This window comes from Narcine bancroftii, chromosome 1 (assembly GCF_036971445.1).
Source record: "Narcine bancroftii isolate sNarBan1 chromosome 1, sNarBan1.hap1, whole genome shotgun sequence".
NCBI classification, from domain to species: Eukaryota; Metazoa; Chordata; class Chondrichthyes; order Torpediniformes; family Narcinidae; genus Narcine; species Narcine bancroftii.
Window position 1 is genome coordinate 234,683,576 of NC_091469.1, and position 19,904 is coordinate 234,703,479.

The 19,904-nt window shown below is 45.7% G+C and overlaps 1 protein-coding gene across 1 annotated transcript in view; it reads right to left on the minus strand.

Moving 5' to 3' along the window:
• The window catches only part of tmc1 (transmembrane channel-like 1), a 56,263-nt gene that overhangs the window by 23,556 nt on the left and 12,803 nt on the right, over positions 1 to 19,904 (minus strand). Inside the window, exons 4-7 of the mRNA XM_069919287.1 lie at positions 18,824 to 18,905; positions 12,518 to 12,624; positions 10,967 to 11,065; positions 10,303 to 10,445 (exon numbers count right to left, since the gene is read on the minus strand). Of these exons, the coding sequence (XP_069775388.1) occupies positions 10,303 to 10,445; positions 10,967 to 11,065; positions 12,518 to 12,624; positions 18,824 to 18,905 (431 nt within the window). The remainder of the gene's footprint in view (positions 1 to 10,302; positions 10,446 to 10,966; positions 11,066 to 12,517; positions 12,625 to 18,823; positions 18,906 to 19,904) is intronic.

Below are 19,904 nucleotides of genomic sequence, written 5' to 3' on the forward strand. Positions count from 1 at the left end.
TAGTTGCTGGGGATTCACCTACGAATTAGATACTGAAAAAAGTGAATATTTTCACTGTCCCCATTTCCGTTAATTCACTTTGAATCGTGTTTGCAATGACAGAGATGAACAAACTCAGCTGATGAACCCTCAGAGAGGATTATATGTGCAATGACTTCTGAAGTAGCATCTGCTCTATAGAAGAGTGGCTTCATCGTGGAGTAACCTCTGCTGGAGCCGAGTCTCAACTTCAATGCAAATATCACAACCAATATCTGACACTGTCGTTATAATCTTCATTTTTATTATGCATCCACAAAATCTTCATGCAGCACACATTTCTGGGGCAAAGATGGACTTTCCAGCTATTAGCACATTGGACAGAAAGCACTGAATATTCTAGCCATGATTACTCGAACGGTAACTTGAAAATTATCAGCAATATCGAAGGACAATATTTTCTTCCTTAATTAAGGTTACAAAGATCTTGCCAGACCTGTTCAGGATTTTTTAATTTAAATTTAGACGTGCAGCACAGTAACAGACCCTTTCAGCCCACGAGCCCGTGCACCCCCCCCACCTCCCAACACACCCAATTGACCGACAACTTCGATACATTTTGGAACAGTGGAGGGAAACTGAAACACCTGGAGGAAGCCCATGCAGACACGAGGAGAACGTACAAACTCCTTCCAGACAGTGCTGACTCCTTCCAGTGACCCTGACCCGGTCAGGGTCACTGGCACGGTAACAGTGTTGCACTAACCGCTACACTAACCATACCACCTACGGTTCAACCCTGTTCTAGGTTGTTGAATGGTCCTGAAGTTTGCTTGTAACATGCTAAACTCAGATAGAGTAGAGCAATTTAATTTTTAAATTTAATTTAGAGATACAGCACAAGCCCATGCCGTCCAATTGAACCCATGTGAACAACTAATCCTCAAACCCCGTATAGCTTTGGAATTTGGGAGGTAGGCAGAACACCCAGAGGAAACCCACAGGGTCATGTGGAGAACATACAAACTCCTTACAGACTCCAAACAGCCTCTCAAAAATGCATGGTTAAATGTGTCCTCAACAGAATTGCAAAATTACAGAATTGAAGAGGTAGGTCTAAACACCTCCCTCTGCAATTGGATTCTCAACTTCCTGACTGGGAGACCTCAAACAGTCCAGATGGGTAACAGCACCTCCAAGACCATCACACTGAGCACAGGGGGCCCCCACAGGGCTGCATGCTTAGTCCACTGCTGTTCAGTCTCCTGACCCACGATTGTGCAGCCAAACACAACTCAAACCACATCATCAAGTTCGCTGACGACGCGACAGTGGTGGGCCTTATCAGTAAGAATGAGGAGGCAGCGTACACAGATGAGGTGCAGTCACTAACGAACTGGTGCAGAGAAAACTACCTGTATCTGAATGATTAAAAAAAACAAAAGAGATGGTTGTCAGTTCCAGGAGGGCCTGGGGATATCACGCTCCCCTGACCATTGATGGCTCTACCACTGAGGTCATCAAGAGTATCAAGTTCCTTGGAGTGCGCCTGGCAGAGAATTCACCTGGTCCCTTAACACCAGCTCCATAGCCAAGAAAGTCCAGAAGCGCCTCTACTTCCTGCGAAGGCTAAGGAAAGTCCATCTCCCACCCTCTATCCTCACTACATTCTACAGAGGATGTATTGAGAGCATCCTGTGCAACTACATCACTGCCTGGTTTGGAAGCTGTACCATCTCGGACTGCAAGATACCCTGCAGAGGATGGTGAAGTCAGTGGAAAAGATCACTGGGGAAACTCTCCCTAGCATGAAGGGCATCTACTACACTCGACGCAGGCAGAAAGCAATAAATATTGTGAAAGACTCCTCACTTCGTGCATGTAAATTGTTCCCACTTCTGCCATCTGGCAGGAGGTACCGAAGCACTTGGGCCCTTACATCCAGAGTGGGAAATAGCTTTTTCCCCAAGCCATCAACTCCTGAACTCCCAGTACAGATGTGCATAGTGTACCGTGGATTTTCAGTGTATATGTCTTAGTACCTTAATGTGTTAACTGCTTTTCTAACTTATATCTATGTAAATATGCTCTGTGGTTCTGGAGAAAACCTATTTCATCTTACTGTGCGAGCATGGTATGAACAATAAATAAAGTTGACTTGACTTGATGAAGGACCATCACCAGAGCTATTTAAAGCAGTGGCTCTCAACCTTTTTCTTTCCACTCACATACCACTTAAATTAATCCCAATGCCATCAGTGCTCTGTGATTAGTAAGGGATTGCTTAAGGTGATATGTGAGTGGGAAGGGAAGGTGGAAAATCACTGCTCTAGACCCAATTGTTACTGAAATATTTTGCTTGAGAAAAATTGTTATTGGCCCATTTCCTTTGGAGTTATAACAAGTCAATTGGGTATGATTAAAACAGTGGATCTCAAACATTTTCTTTCCACCCACCTACACCTTAAGCAATCCCTTTCTAATCGCAGAGCACCGATGGGATAGGGAATACTTAAAGTGGTATGTGAGTGGAAAGAGAAAGGTTGAGAACCACTGATTTAAAGGAATCTTTCACTCCTCTCAGATTAGTTGCCTGTTTCATTATGCTGTTTTATGTTTCCACAATCGTTCATTGGTTTCCAGAGGTCTTTAAAGTTGCTAATACCTAAAGCATTGTGTGCTAGATGTTAAAAGATATTGTACTAACCACAGCACAAATTGATTCCTGCTCCCATTTATGGAATTTCCCTTGAGAATAATTGGGGAATGAGTAGAGGCACATAAAAAATTATCAAACTGCCAAAAAGAGAACAAGGAGGAAATGATGTGTCCTATAAGGATTCAAAGAGACTGAGTGTCCCCTGCTCATTGAGGAACAGTGCATAAAATATAAAGAGAGATCTGCCAGGTGCTCCAGTCAAAGGGACTGCACTGCAAGTGATTGTGAAGTGTCATGACATTGAACGTGTTGGGATTTTACAGCTGGAGAAAGAGACATTTGCAGCATCTTACAATTTTTTAATATTTTAAAATTAAATTTTTAATTAAAAAAAAAATTTAGACATACAGTACGGTAACGGGCTATTTTGGCCCATGAGTCCACCCATCCAATTTACACCCAATTGACCGACACCCCCAGTACATTTCGAACGATGGGAAAACCCGGGGAAACCCATGCAGACATGGGGAGAATGTACAAACTCCTTACAGGCACCGCGGGATTTGAACCCTGGCCCTGATTGCTGGCGCTGTAAAGGCGCTGTGCTAACTGCTGCACCGTCCATGCCACCCCTTTTCTGTCCTGTGCTACACAAGGAAAATCATGAATGATCTCAGTTCGAAAAGAGATGAGGATGTCCCAGTATCTGCCTCCAGAAAGGAAGAGGTAGACCAAGCACAATGTTAAAGGCTTTCCTTTTGCACAAAACATCTGAAATTGGTAACTCCCTATTTTTTAAATGGCCTAGATGTGGCAACTGAACTGAGCATTAATAATCAGGTGTGCTTGGGTTGAAATTTTGGGATGGGGGTTTAGGGCCAGCAAAAGGAAAATGTAAAAACCCTGAATGTATATGAATCTTCATTTGCAGTGGCTATTTAACGCAGCCACTGCTGCATCAATGTAGCTGTTCCAGATAACTAGTTAAATAAGATGAGAAAAAAGTGAAGCACTGTTACTAGGAAATGCTAACATATTAATGTGGTGCGCTGTTAGCCAGAATCAGACACACACAAAGGTAAAGACTGTACAACAGGCTTTAATCCACAAAGACTTCCACAGAGCCAGGCTGGCTGTGGCTGCAGCAACTCTGAGTGAGGCCTCGGGAGGCTGGCGCAGGCTTATATCCCGGAGGGTGATTGACACCCAACCGGGTGGGGCTTGATCCCTTCAGGCCAACTGATTGACAGCCAGCCAGGTGTTGTCCTGTCCCCTTACACTCCTGCAGGTACAGAGGTTGCCCCCTGCAGTAGGCCAGTGGTGTACCACCACATTCACCCACTTCTTTAAAATTTTCCCGAGGGGGGGCAGTAACAAGGAATTGCACCCACTATATAAATACAATATTTAAAGGTTGAGACGATCCACTGGGGTCTCTGTGGCCGTCGTAGGAATGGCTCCTGGTCACTGGTCAGAGGGGAAGTGGGGGGGCTGGCGGCAGGGGTGTGCGTGGCTGTTGTGGTGCCACGCGGAGGGGTGGCCAGGGTCGACATGTGCAGGTCGTATTGGATGGGTAGGGGGGAAGGTTAGTCTCCTAAGGCTGAAGCGGGCCCCTGGTGGTCAAGGAGGCCCTGCATGCCCCATAGCTGCCTGGGGACGGGGATGTATGCCCGGTCAGTGTCGTCTTGGGTTGGTGGGTGGCATGGGGTGGTGGGTGCTCCTGCTGGTGCCAGGTCCCTGGTTGAGACGGTGTCCTCCCTGCCACTGCTGAACCTAACGTAAGCGTAGTTATGGTTTGCATGAAGGAGAAAAACGTGCTCTACCAGGGCTTTGGCCTTGTGTGTCCGTACATGCTTACGCAGAAGCACCGGTCCCGGGGACGTGAGCCATGATGGGAGTGACATTCCAGTCGCTGACCTCCTGGGGAATGAGAACAGACGTTCGCGAGGGGGTCTCGTTGGTAGCTGTGCACAGCAGTGACCGAATGGCATAGAGCGCCTCGGGCAGGGCATCCTGCAATACTCAACGGCCCACCCTTTCAACCTGAGAGCCAGGAGGATTGCCTTCCAGACCACCCCGTTCTCGCATTACACTTGCCCATTGCCTCTCAGGTTATAGCTCGTTGAGCGACTGGTCGCGATGCCCTTCGCCATCAGGTACTGCCGCAGCTCGTCACTCATGAAACTAGACCCCCGGTCACTGTGGATGAAGGCGGGGTAGCCAAACATGGTGAAGATCTGCTCCAGTGCCCTGATGATGGTGGTCATGGAGGTGTCCGGGCAAGGGATAGCGAAAGGGAAGCGTGAGTACTTGTCCACTACCGTGAGGAAGTAGACATTTCAGTTCATGGAAGGCAGGGGTCCTTTGAAGTCCATGCCGAGACGCTCAAAAGGCCAAGCAGCCTTTACCACATGGGCCTGGGAGGGCGGGCGGTGGAAGAAACGGGGTTTACACTCCATGCAGACCCGACAGGCATCGGTCATGTCCCTGACATCCCTGATGGAAAACAGCAGGTTTCAGGACTTAATGAAGTGGTACAACCTGGTGACACCCAGATGGCAGAGGGATTCATGCAATGCCTGCAGCTTGTTGTCGTGCATAGATGCACAGGTGCGAGAGAGGGCATCGGGGGAGTCATTAAAATTCCCGGGACAGTACTGGATGTCGTAGCTGTAGCTGGCCAGCTCGACTCTCCAGTGCAAAATCTTGACATTCTTGATCTTGCTCTTGTGGGTAGTGTTAAACATGAATGCCATAGCCCGCTGGTCTGTGAGGATGGTGAATCTCCTGTCAGCCAGGGAGTGGCGCCAGTGGCGGACTGCTTCCACAATCGCCTGGGCCTCCTTTTCAATGGTGGAATGCCCTAGCTCAGAGCCGTGGAGGATTCTGGAGAAAAAAGTGACGGGGCATTCCCCCTTGGTTGAGGGTAGCAGTGAGGGCCACCTCGGAGGGATCGCTCTCCACCTGGAAGGGGGAGTCCTCATCCACAGCCAGCATCGTGGCGTCCACGATGTCTTGCTTGATGCGGATGAAAGCTGCCTGTGCCTCGGGTGGGAGGGGAAAAGTTGTGGCTTGGGCCAGAGGGTGGACCGAGAAGCAGGGAACCCACTGCAAGTAATAAGATAACAGGCCCAGGCATCTGCGGAGGGCCTTTAGCGTGGGAGGGAGGGGTAACTCCATTAATGGGTGCAACCTTTCCAGATCTGGGCCGATGGCTCCATGGGCCACGATGTACCCCAGGATGGTGAGGCAGCTGGTGCTAAACACATACTTTTCCTTGTTGTAAGTGAGGTTCAGCTCCCCGGCCATCTCGAAGAATTTTTCCAGGTTAGCATCGTGGTCCTGTTGGTCACGGCCACAGATAGTGACCTTATCTAGATATGGAACATCACCTTCAGCTTGTGCTGGTCTACTATGCGATCCATCTCCCGCTGGAAAACGGAGACCCCGTTCATGACCCCAAAGGGTACTTGGTGGAACTGGTACAGGTTCCTGTCCACCTCAAAGGCGGTGTAGGGCTGGTCCTTCGGGTGGATGGGGATTTGGTGATACGCTGACTTCAGGTCAATCGTGGCGAAAACCCGGTAGCGGGATATCTCGTTGACCATGTCGATGATCCTCGGCAGGGGATAGGCATCCAGCTGGGTGTACTGGTTAATGGTCTGGCTGTAATCCACCTCCATTCTCGGCTTACTTCCCCCTTTGACCAACAAGACTTGGACTCTGCAAGGGATGTTACTCGGCTCTATGACACCTTCCGCCAGGAGTCGCCACACCTCCGCCTTGATGAAGTCACTGTCTGCGGCGCAATAGCACCTACTTCTGGCGGCAATTAGCTTGCACCTAGCGCAAGATGTGGGAAGAGCGCCAGTGGGGTGATGCGCAGTGTGGAGAGGCTGCAGGTTGGCCGGGGCTGGTAGGTTGGCGTGCTGTCTAATGTGAGTGGAGGTTGGGGCCCCCCGAAGGCAAGGGTGACACTCTGCAGGTGGCCCTGGAAATCTAGGCTCAGGAGGAGTGGGGCACAGAGTTTAGGCATGACCAGGATCCTGAACCCTGTGTAAGTCTCCCCTCCCACCATTATATCGGCCGAGCAGTGCCCGAGGGTACCAACAGTCTTATCCTTGGCAGCAAGTGCAATCAAGCAGGTGGTGGGGTGGACTGTTAATCTTAGGGAGTGGGCCACGCTCGGGTGAATGAAACTCTTGTTGCTGCCACTGTCGAACAGGCACTTCATTACCTGCCCGTTGACTCGCACGTCCATCATAGAGTGCCCGAGGTCATGGGGGATGTCCCTGGTCAGCATGGTGGTGGCCAGGTCCGACTCAGAGCCGGAGTCATCACTCTCTGGCTGTGCGCAACAATTTATGACTTCCGGAGACATGGGGAGCGTCGGTAGGGCAGCCTGGTCATCGCCCATGTTGACAACATTGACGACGGTTGCTGGGTGCGGCGTGTGGCAGCCAATAGCACCCGGAGGCATGAAGAGCATCGGTAGGGCAGCCTGGTCATCAGGGGCCCTCCATGTAGGCCACAACCTGGCCTAAGATGGCGGTGGCACGTGGGGGCCCGCTGCATGGCTGGTCTCCTTCCCCAGCCATGTCTGTTGTGCTGGGGAAGTGACATCACTATGGCCAGCGGCAGTGACGTCATTATGTCAGCCGGAAGTGACTTCACTCTGTGAGCAGGAAGTAACGTCTATGTAGTTCTCGGCGAGTGGTGCTAGCGAGGGCGGGGGCTGGTGCAGGAGCCCGGGGCACCTGCTGTGACAATCGCTGGCAGGGCTGGATGTTGCACGGTCGAAGTCAGAGAAGGCGGAAGTTGTGGCGGGGACAATGGCGCCGCCCGGCACGTGCATGTGGGGGGGTCTGCAGGGGTAGGGAGGTCATAGAGGGCTGCTGAGCTGCCGGCAGGTTTTGAGAGGCACACTTTAGCAAAGTGGCCTTTCTTGCCGCATTGGGAACAATACTGGTTCCTAGCCGGGCAGTTTTGGTGCGATCGTCGATCTGACCCACACAAGGACCTATAGTACTTACAGGGGTGCCGGGCACCTGCCACAGCAACATTCTCCTCCCCAGCTCTGTCTGGGGCTGCAGCTGCAGTGTGAGAGGGCCATAAGGGAGCCTGGGGTAACTAGAATCGAAGGCTTCGATATACAGGGCTGCTGCTTCAAGGGTTTGGACCACTTTCACAGTCTTGGTTAGAGTGTAGATGTTGTCTTCCAGCAGCTTCTGCCAGATAGCCCTTGGACGAAGGCGTCCCAGAGCAGCCTCTTGACCTCCTCTGCACCTACTCTGGGTTCAGCCAGACACAGTCGGGGCAACTCTCACAAGTGTCCCAGATATCAGCTGCCTCCCTGGGTAGCTGGGCTCAGGTGTTGAGGAGGTACCTTGCACAAACCGCATTCATGGGGGGCTTGTAAAAGTTCTCGAGAGTGTCCATTGTGCTCTTGTACGTGGAGCAGCCTTTGGTTGCCTGGAAGGCGTGGGGACCCAGATTCGACCGAGTAGGACCAACCTCTTCCGATCTGAATCCAGGATGCCGCCCTCGTGTGCCTTGATGATTGCCTTGACCGCATGCTGCCAGATCTCAAAGCGTTTCTGGGTTTCCGGGTGGTGTGGGTCGACTTTGAGGCTCCCTGTGCACAGAAGTTTTTCCATGGCAGCCGTGGGAAAATTTTGTGGATTAAATTGTGGTACGCTGTTAGCCAGAATCAGATACACACAAAGGTAAAGACTGTACAACAGACTTTAATCCACAAAGACTTCCACAGAGCCAGGCTGGCTGTAGCTGCAGCAACTCTGAGTGAGGCCTCAGGAGGCCGGCGCAGGCTTATATCCCGAGGGTGATTGAGACCCGACCAGCTGGGGCTTGATCCATTTAGGCCGACTGATTGACAGCCGGCCAAGTGTTGTCCTGTCCCCTTACTACTGCAGGTACAGAGGTTGCCCCCTGCAGTAGGCCGGTGGTGTACCACCACAATTAATTACCCTGTTTACTGCCAATGAGAAGGCCAAAAATCTGTTAACAAACAAGAGTCAAAAGTCAATAAAAACTGCAATGATCTTGTTCAAGTCATGGTGGAAAGAGCAAGCTGTGATTCATTAATTAGACCTGCTGTAGCGACACAGGACGACACCTGACAGTCCAAATATTCTTTCCACCATCCATCAACACATTGTTTCTTCATAGCATTTTACTTACACCAGCTAAGCAGCTTTTCAGACTCCCCTCATCAAATTTTGTGAGCATTAATCCTAAAAGATCCCCGGAAAAGAGAATTAGACAATTTTGCTGAACAGGCTGACCGCCACTATTTAATTCTGCCACAATATTTTGATCAACCCATCTGGTCCAAGTTAATAAACTGATCCCTAATTGATAGGAGAAACACAGCATGAGATTCAAGCTTTGCCAGTTATTTAATTATATTAAATTATTTTTAAATTTAACAAGTATAGAAACACAAATAGAATCAGAAATAACAGGAGAATTTTATGATCTACCTAGTTCATAAAAAAAGGTGACCCACATTCAGATTTTCTGTAGTTATTTTCCCTCATGAGTGACTGTTAGTTAATAGCCCCACTATCCTTTCTAAATGATCACTGTGCGATAAAGTATGATGTTAATGCACATATTTCACCTACTTGTTAACTTGAACAATATGCAGAAAGTGAAATTTCAAATATTATAACTTGACAGCAAGAAGCATGTGCCAAGATGAGATTTATTTGTGCTGTAATCAGGGTTCGTCGCCAGATGCACTTTTTATATATTTGTGAATCACATTCTCCCATTTTTGCAGGTCCATAATAACCTTTATTTTTGCTTCTTTTTCTCAAACTAATTAAAATTTTGATGAGAAAATGCAGTGCCAGAGATTTAATGAAATGAAGAAGCTGCAATGTGCAAAATTAGTATGTGTGGATATGACGGGTTGAACAATACAAGTGTCAGGTTAAATTAAAATATTACTGAATGAGTAGGAGCCACTCAGGGGGCTTCACCACAGACCAATTTAGCACTGTGACTTGATTGACATCTACTCTATATTGGAGCATAGCTGAGCTTTGAGTCAATTAAATCTCTGTAACCAGGACAGGAATTGTCGGTAGCGAGGTCATTTCTGTAACTGACCGTTCGTCATTTTTCTTACCTAATTTCTCAACACCATTTCAAACACTGGAAGACATGATAGTGCCAGTTTCAACTGTCAGCTTTGTCTGGCCAGATCTCACCCCAGTGTATGAGTGTACCAATCTAAAACTACAATCTGATCATTACAGATGGAGAAATAAAATATTGCCCATTCTTTTTATTGGTTTCCTATTTCACTTTTTTTTACAGTCTCCTGTTTATCATTAATTTAGAGTAGATTCAACTTGGCTCCCTTTGTCTGATTTGAGACTTTACTGGAGACATCCTTAATCCTCAGATGTTGTGGGGCTCACAATATTGCATCTAATATTGCATGTTCTCAACATCATCTGAATGCAAAAATTATAAATAGTCTTCATGGTTCATTTGAAAACAATTTGATCTGATTATGGTAACAAAATCTACCATAAAGAAAACATGAAACTGATTGCCTGCTTGAAAATACTAAGATAGCTTGTGTTGACTTCTTTCCAAGAAAAGATTCTAACTGGGATAATGGAACTTACGTTCTAATCACTACCATGAAACTGTATCCTATTGTACCAATTCCCACCAGGAAGTAACTTAAGGGAAGCCTGAACTTCAGCCATCCAATTGTCCGCTGGTGATTATAGTAACCATAGAACAGGACAGAATATTGCGCATAGCCCTGGTTTAAAACAAAAAGAAAGAATTTTGAACACTGTATTTTTCATATCAAAATAGTTAACAAACTAAAAGCTCTAAAATTTGGTACAGTCATGTTTTCTTGGAACATAGGAGGCCATTCAGCCCACTATGGCTATGCCAATAATCAGAGCAACTTCATCAATCCCAGTCCTCCACTTATTTCCCTGCAACCAATTCCCTCACAGGGGCCATCGTCAATTACAGCCATGTCCCCAGACTCTATAGATGCTGTTTTCTGTGTCAGATTAACCCACCAACCTGCACATCTTTGGGATGTTGGAGGTAAATGGAGCACCCGGAGGAAACCATATGATTGCGGGAGGAACATGCAAACTCCGTGCAGGTAGCACCAGAGGTCAGCATCGAATCGGGATCTGCAGTTCTACCTGCTTCCCCACAGTACCATCTGCATTTATAATGTATGCAATAAAAAAGTAAAGATGCATTTTGCAACAAAACACCTTCTCTATGGGGATTGTTCTTAACATATTTTTAACTTACCCCAAAATCCCATAAAGTGGCAAAGTTCATGGCTGAATCCTGTTCACTTTGAGGAACAGTTTTCCTGGGCACGCTCCCATATGGCTTTCCCATCAGAGCCTTAAGACAAAAACAAAAATATTGAAAGTATTCTTTAATCTCAAAAATTGATGATTAATATTTTAAAAATAAAGTTAAAAATATACATTTGAAATATTTTTGAACTTCTTTAGAGCACAGCAATGCTAAATGAAAAGAGTTAACACATTCAATAATGGCTATTGGCTTGTCACTCATGAGTCAATATTCCCGTGCCCTTCAGTTCACCTTCCATATGCCGTCATTTTAATGGCCCTGAATGTATTTGCTAGCTTCTGCAAATAGTGAAGGCTCAATTTCCTGGAATTCCATCCCCAATATCATTATTAGAGCATTCCAACAAATCATATAATCTATTGACAGCTTTGTGTTTCCTTCAAGAAAGCATGTTTAAAAACAAATTGACTCCCATGAGAGTTATATTCTGGAATACAGGCATGGAAAATAGGAGGAGTCACAGCCAAGGTTCCTGTCCATTGTTCCAGGCAGTACCACAATCTGTCCAAACATAGGAAGGTGCCGTTAATTGAAAGCAATTCAGAATAGTTCAAATTTGCCATCATTAAATATCAGCAATTGGAAAAATGAAGCTGAGCTTCAATGGCCACCACCATGGATTCTTTAATGCAAGGAAGAAAGACTGATCTACAGTTCTTTGGCATGAATTTTCCTTCAACAATGGAGGAAGCAATGTTGTCATTATTGTGTATTCCCTTGATTTTTGAGATACTATTTGGTGAGAAAATGCAACACATGATCAAAGAGCCAGATAACAAGAAATATTGGTGTCTCGTGAAAACCTATTCATTTTTATTGAAAAATTCAATATAATTTTAATTAACATGAAATTATAACAGACTATGTGCAGTCTGGGAGATAATTTCGCTGAGCACCTTTGCTCTGCCCACGGCATTAAAAGGAACTTCCCAGTGGCCACCATTTTAATTCCACACACCATTTCCACACTATATGGCTATGTCTATCCATTGTCTCTTGTAATGCCAAACTGAGGCTAGCTGCAAATTGGAGGAAAAACACCTAATATTCTATCATGACTTTCTCAGTTTCCATTAAACTCCTTCCCGAATCTCTCTCTCTCTATCTATCTTTCTATCTATATAATATAATATACATATATCCCTCTGTCTCCTTTCCTCTTGCTCATACCCCCTAACCATTCAGAGAGCTACTCCATCTCTATCACTTCCCTTGTTTTTTTTCTCTTCTATCCTCTCACTTACTTCCCTAAGACCTGTACTCCTCCCCCCTCCCCTTCCACCCTCCCCTCCTCCCATACCTTTATTTTCAGACACCTGCCTGCATTTTGTTCACACCTCGACGAAGGGCTCAGGCCTGAAAAATTGGCTCATTCCTCTAGACGCTGGGTGACCTGTTGAGTTTCTCCGTGAATTGCACCACAATCACAGCAAATGCAAATTTCTTGTTTTAACTTGAACAAGTAATTAAGTTTACCTCCGGGATCATGACCAAACCAAACGTTAATCCGAATAGAACCATATTGATCCCATACATCCATCTCAAGAATATGAAATATGAAGCTACAGAAGACCCAAAGTGACCTGGAGAAGCCAAAACAAAAATGTGGTTATTATGTACTACAGACAGAAGGTTGTCCCCACTATACCTATCAAAGAACACTTTGAAATAATAGAATGAATACCTGGATCTCTAGCATCACATTACAATGGTAGTCAGTGAAATTGAGAAGCACTGATTTGAAGCTCGGAGTGATTTTTTAGGAGTCAACAAGAAGATACATTTACACTTCTGATAAGAAAACTTAGAGAAAACCTTCCTGACCTTCATTCAAAAACATAGTTTCAAAATATCACGGCTGAAATTTGGCTTTGCCTCTGCACTTTCAGCACAAGGTACCCGAGCCTCTTCTCATTTCCCCTGACACAGGACTGCAGAGAAAAATGTGTGTCCGCCTTAATTTTGTGTGAGTAAATGTTCGTGCAGTAATAGACGGCATCATCCAATTCATCTCAACCTTTAGTTCTCAATCTTGTCTTTGAAATGCATTTGGAGCTGGGTAGGCTATTTGACTTACTCCTGTATACTGCTTGGCGAGGCTAGTCCACCACTCATCTTGGATCTCCCGGAGTTTGTGCTGAAGATGGCTGCATGCGAGACGGAAGGCTCGTTTTTTCTCTGGCCAGGAAGGCTTTGCAAGGTGAGCCTGCTGGGCAGATCGCTTCTTTGCCAGCAGCTCTTGGATTTCCTGGTTGTGTTCGTCAAACTAGTCCTTGTTTTTACTGGAGGAGAAGCCCAGTACCTCTTCAGTGGATTGCAGTATGGCCATTTTCAGCTGATCCCAGAGGGTTTCAGGAGATGTGTCTGTGAGACAGTTTGCATCCTCGAGCTTTGCTTGGAGGTTTGCCTGGAAGTTTCCTCTCACTACGTCTGACTGCAAGTTTCCAACATTGAACCTCTTTCTGGGGGCTCCACTGTTCTTGAACTTTGGCTTGAAGTGAAGGTTGAGCTTGCAGCGAACAGCCGGTGGTCAGTGTAGCATTCTGCGCTGGGCATGACCCTGGTGTGGAGCACATCTTGTTTGTCTCTTCCTCGCACCAGAATGTAGTCCAGGAGGTGCCAGTGTTTGGATCGGGGATGCATCCAGGTAGTCTTCAGGCTGTCTCTCTGCTGGAAAAGGGTGTTAGTAATGACAAGCCGCTGTTCTGCGCAGAACTCCAACAGGAGGCGCCCGTTGTCATTGCACTTGCCGACACCATGCTTGCCAAGGATTCCTGGCCAGGTTTCTGAGTCTTTGCCAACGCGAGCGTTGAAGTCACCAAGGATGACAATCTTGTTGCTGAAGGGGTGCGTTGGATGAGGTTGCGCAGATCAGTGTAGAACTTGTCTTTTTCTGCTGGTTCCGCCTGAAGGGTTGGAGCATAGACACTGATGAGAGTGATGCGTTGCTTGTTTTGAAGGGGGAGTCGCATGGACATGATCCGGTCAGAGTGGCCTGTCAGGAGGTTTTTGAGTTTGGAGGCAATGGAGTTCTTGACCATGAAGCCAACACCAGATAGGTGTCGTTCAGCCTGAGGCTTGCCAGACCAATAGAATGTGTAGCCCGCGCCGTGTTCTTTAAGGTTGCCTACATCTGCAAGGCGGACATCGTTGAGAGCAGCTATGTCGATGTCGAGTCTGAGGAGTTCATGTGCGATGAGGACAGACCGACATTCAGGTCGGTGGCTGTCAGCCTTGTCTAGCATGGTTCTGATGTTCCAGCATGCTAGCTTGAGTTTGTGTGCATCTTTTGAGGGGGAGGACATGGACCTGTCCTCGGGCCTGCACATAGGAGCTTTTCGGTGGAGTGCAGTGTGCGCAGTACTGGCCCCACTCTTCACACCCATGGTTTGCGTGCCGTGGCCAAGCAAGCTGGGACGTGGCAGCGAGGTCCTTGGGTCGTAGGTTTTATATCGGAGTGACCTTCTCCTATGCAGGTTGTTTAACTGGGCTGAAGAGGCCTGCCTCCCCTTTTAGGTCGAACCATTTCTGGAGATCTACGACCGCTGTCCACAGTTATGGAGTGGTGCGCCCTGGAATCGGCCTGCATGCGTTTACTCCTGCCGCAGCCAAGTAAAGGGGATGCAGCATTGGTTGAGGATCAGAAAGAAAAGTTCTAGTAGAAAATTTTTTTAAGACTGGAGAGAACTCTGCAATGGAGTTCACAGTTGTTAGTGTTTAGACTATTGGTTTTTGAGGTGTGTATTAAACTCTGAAATACACTAAACAGTTCTCATTGACCACTCCCGGCCCAGGGCTTGGCTGCCAATGGTCGGGCTGTGCGGGCTGCCGGGGTTTGCCTGGCAACGGCAGCCTGTGTTTGGTGCTCGGGCAGCTGTGCGGGCAGGCCCAGTCTCGCATGCAATCATCTTCAGCGCAAACTCCTGGAGATCCAAAATGAGTGGTGGACTAGTGTCACCAAACGAACCCAGCTTAGCGCCGACATTGGCGACTTCAGGGGTTTTTATAAGACACTAAAGGTGGTGTACGGCCCCTCACCCAAAGTCCAAAGCCCTCTGCGCAGCTCAGATGGCGAAGTTCTCCTCAGCAACAAGATCTCCATCCTCAATTGATGGTCAGAACACTTCCAATCACTTTTCAGTGCCAACCGCTCAGTCCAAGAATCCGCCCTGCTCCAGCTCCCTCAACAACCCTTGAGTCTAGAGCTGGATGAGGTCCTTACCCGGGAAGAGACATATAAGGCAATTGAACAACTGAAAAGTGGCAAAGCAGCAGGTATGGATGGAATACCCCCAGAGGTCTGGAAGGCAAAGCTCTGCATACCAAACTGCATGAGTTTTTCATGCTCTGCTGGGACCAAGGAAAGCTGCCTCAGGACCTTCGTGATGCCATTATCAACACCCTGTACAAAAACAAAGGCGAGAAATCAGACTGCTCAAACTACAGGGGAATCACGTTGCTCTCCATTGCAGGCAAAATCTTCACTAGGATTCTCCTTAATAGACTAATACCTAGTGTCACCGAAAATGTCCTCCCAGAATCACAGTATGGCTTTCGCGCAAACAGAGGAACTACTGATATGGTCTTTGCCCTCAGACAGCTCCAAGAAAAGTGCAGAGAACAAAACAAAGGACTCTACATCACCTTTGTTGACCTCACCAAAGTCTTCGACACCGTGAGCAGGAAAGGGCTTTGGCAAATACTACTAAAGCGCCTCGGATGCCGCCCCAAGTTCCTCAACATGGTTATCCAACTGCACAAAAACCAACAAGGTCGGGTCAGATATAGCAATGAGCTTTCCGAACCCTTCTCCATTGACAATGGCGTGAAGCAAGGCTGCGTCCTCGCACCAACCCTCTTTACTATCTTCTTTAGCATGATGCTGAAACAAGCCATGAAAGACCTCAACAATGAAGACGCTGTTTACAGTCGGTACCGCACGGATGGCAGTCTCTTCAATCTGAGGCGCATGCAAGCTCACACCAAGACACAAGAGAAACATGTCCGTGAACTACTCTTTGCAGATGATGCCGCTTTAGTTGCCCATTCAAAGCCAGCTCTCCAGCGCATGACGTCCTGTTTTGCGGAAAATGCCAAAATGTTTGGCCTGGAAATCAGCCTGAAGAAAACTGAGGTCCTCCATCAGCCAGCTCCCCACCATGACTACCAGCCCCCCCACATCTCTATCGGGCACACAGAACTCAAAACAGTCAACCAGTTTACCTACCTCGGCTGCACCATTTCATCTGATGCAAGGATCGACAAAGAGATAGACAATAGACTCTTCAAGGCAAATAACGCCCTTGGAAGACTACACAAAAGGCTCTGGAAAAACAACCACCTGAAGAAACACACAAAGATCAGTGTGTACAGAGCCGTTGTCATACCCACGCTCCTGTTCGGCTCCGAATCATGGGTCCTCTACCGGCATCACCTACGGCTCCTAGAAAGCTTCCATCAGTGCTGTCTCCGCTCCATCCTCAACATTCATTGGAATGACTTCATCACCATCATCAAAGTACTCGAGCTGGCAGAGTCCGCAAGCATCGAATCCATGCTGCTGAAGACCCAACTGCACTGGGTGGGTCATGTCTCCAGAATGGAGGACCATCGCCTTCCCAAGATCGTGTTATATGGCGAGCTCTCCACTGGCTACCGAGACAGAGGTGCACCAAAGAAAAAGTACAAGGACTGCTTAAAGAAATCTCTTGGTGCTTGCCACATTGACCACCGCGAGTGGGTTGATATCGCCTCCAACCGTGCATCTTGGCGCCTCACAGTTCGGCGGGCAGCAACCTCCTTTGAAGAAGACCGCAGAGCCCACCTCACTGACAAAAGACAAAGGAGGAAAAACCCAACACCAACCCCAACCCACCAATTTTCCCTTGCAACCACTGCAACCATGCCTGCCTGTCCCGCATCGGTCTTGTCAGTCACCAACGAGCCTGCAGCAGACATGGACATTACCCCTTCATAAATCTTCGTCCGCGAAGCCAAGCCGAAGAAAGAAAAAGAAAAAGTATACTGCTTGATCAGACTTCATGAGAGTGGGATCAGGAGCTCCTATGGTGTAATTATATTATCTTTTTAAAATTCTGATCCTGCTCCCCTTCTGCACTGGGTATAATAACATCCTTTCTTGGGACACATCGACCATGATTTCAGATTCCGAATCATCCTGAGTTAGTGCAAGAGTGGAATACCACATAAGTCTTTTTTTTTAATCCTCTTAAAGGTAGTGTAGAAATTATTTGGTTGTTTTAACTTCCTTCAAGGAACAGATACAAGGGTATTGGATTGAATGCAAAAAGTAATAATTATTCCTATGTACTAACGAATGTTTGAACTTCTGAGATTCATCAGGCAGGTTCTGTTCAACAACTTATTTGAAACAGAAGGAAAATGAGAGAAGGGCGAGTATGGAAATGTAGACAGGCTAACACTATACCTCACCCAAATGAGAGCTTTCAACTTATAATGAGGACCTGTCATCTTCCAGATAACTGGTGACCTATTTCTGTCTTAACTTTAAATTTTTTTTTAAATTTAGACAGACAGCACAGTAACAGGCCATTTTGGCCCACAACTCCATTAACCAACACCACTGGTATGTTTTTGAACAATGAGAGGAAATTGGAGTCCCGGAGAAAACCCATGCCGACACGGGGCAGAACGTACAAACTCCTTACAGACAGCGTGGGACTCGATCCCTGGTCCAGTCCCGATCGCTGGCACAGTAAAAGCGTTGTGCTAACCGCTACACAAATGTGGTTGCCCTTAGGTAGGAAAACTTTGCAATTGAAGATTGATGGAATTAGATTTTTATTGTCTTTTGCCAGCATTCCCAATATTTACCCTCATAAGTGATTGCACATGTGTAAATCTCTATAATCAGAATGTCATTTGAAATCTGCTGTGCTCTGTTACACATGAAAGGATGGTTTAGATACTTCTCCATCAATGGTGCAAAATTCCTCAATAGGTAAAGCCATTTTTATCACCTAATAAGTGTCAACACCACCACCAACTATTGTTAGACAATTAATTCAGATGACAGGGTAAATAATCCAGAGTAAATTAATTCACATCACATTCACTTGCATCAGACTTCTACAATGAATTCCAGGCAGGTCATCGTGAGCAAACAATTCTTGGCCAGCCAATGAGTCCACTCTTAAACAATATATATTTTAGTGCAATATAGCTTTTAAAAAAACAAAGAAAATAGTTCATTCAAAGAGAAAGAAAAAGAATTAGTGAGTAGAAATTTATTTTTTTTAATGTTTACCCTCCAAAATCATCCTTGGACAACAACACTAGATACAATAAATGTAAATTTAGACATACATCACTGTAACAGGCCCTTCTGATCCATGAACCTGTGCCACCCAATTATACCCAATTGACCTACAACTCCAATAGGTTTTTGAAGGGTGGGAGGAAACTGCAGCATCCGGAGGTAACCCATGCAGACACAGTGAGAACGTACAAACTCCCTACAGACAGCGCCGATTTTGAAATCGGGTTGCTGACGCGAACTGCGACACTAACCATGCCACCCTTTATGGTTGTGCATTCTAAAATGCTCTCAAAATTTAGGTCCAAGCAACTGCTTCCATAAGGTATGTTTAGAACTACTGAACTGGAGTGAATTTTGTGCCATTTATATCAAAATGTTAGCAATCTTACAATTCCAGGTGACATTCCAAAACTATTTTCATTTTCTGACAAATAAGCAAGAATATTTTAGTTGATGTAGCCATGCCTAATTGGTCCACTTACTTTCAATCTCTTTTATTTTCATTTCCCATGGAATGCAAGCAGTTTTGAAGTTCTCAAAGTCACGTTGAAATTTCATCCATTTCTGAAAGTAGAAATGTTTACACATAATCATTTCCACACCTGAAAAAAATACCTTAATCATCTCTTTTTTTTGTTATTTTTTTTATTTTTTTATTTTTTTCACAGTATGAACCATATTAATCAAAATACACACAAACATTTCCCTCTTCAATATGCTCAATGGTATTTTCTCCCCTTTTTTCCCCCCTCCCTTCGCTCCCTCCTTCCCACCCCCTCAAAACCCATTAAATGTTCAACATATACAATACAATAAACCTATTAAACAATGTCATCACACAATTAAAATAAACAAGAAAATTTGTGTCATCTACTTTTACATACTGGATAAGGTCATTTTGTCTTCTCATTCTATCATTTTAGGGGGTGGAGGTCCGTGGCAGGCTCTCTCTTGTGTTCCATGTACGGTTCCCAAATTTGTTCAAATAATGTGATTTTATTTTTTAAGTTATATGTTATTTTTTTCCATTGGAATACATTTATTCATTCCTATGTACCATTGCTGTACTCTTGGGCTCTCTTCTGATTTCCAAATTGACATTATACATTTTTTTTGCTACAGCTAAGGCTATCATAATAAATATTTTTTGTGCTTCATCCAGTTTGAGGCCTAATTCTTTACTTCTTATATTACAGAAGAAAGATCTCTGGATTTTTTGGTATGTTGCTTTTTGTGATTTTATTTAATACCTGATTTAGATCTTCCCAAAACTTTTTCACTTTCTCATATGCCCAAATTGCATGTACTGTTGTTCCCATTTCCTTCTTACAGCAAAAACATCTATCTGATACTGTTGGATCCCATTTATTTAACTTTTGGGGTGTGATATATAGCCTGTGTAACCAATTATATTGTATCATGCGTAACCTCATGATATTAAATATCATATGATATTAAATAAATATATAATATTTATTATATTTCTCATAGTTCTAGAGCATAAGTTTTCCCATATTTCATTTTTTATCATTATGTTTAAATCTTTTTCCCACTTTTGTTTGG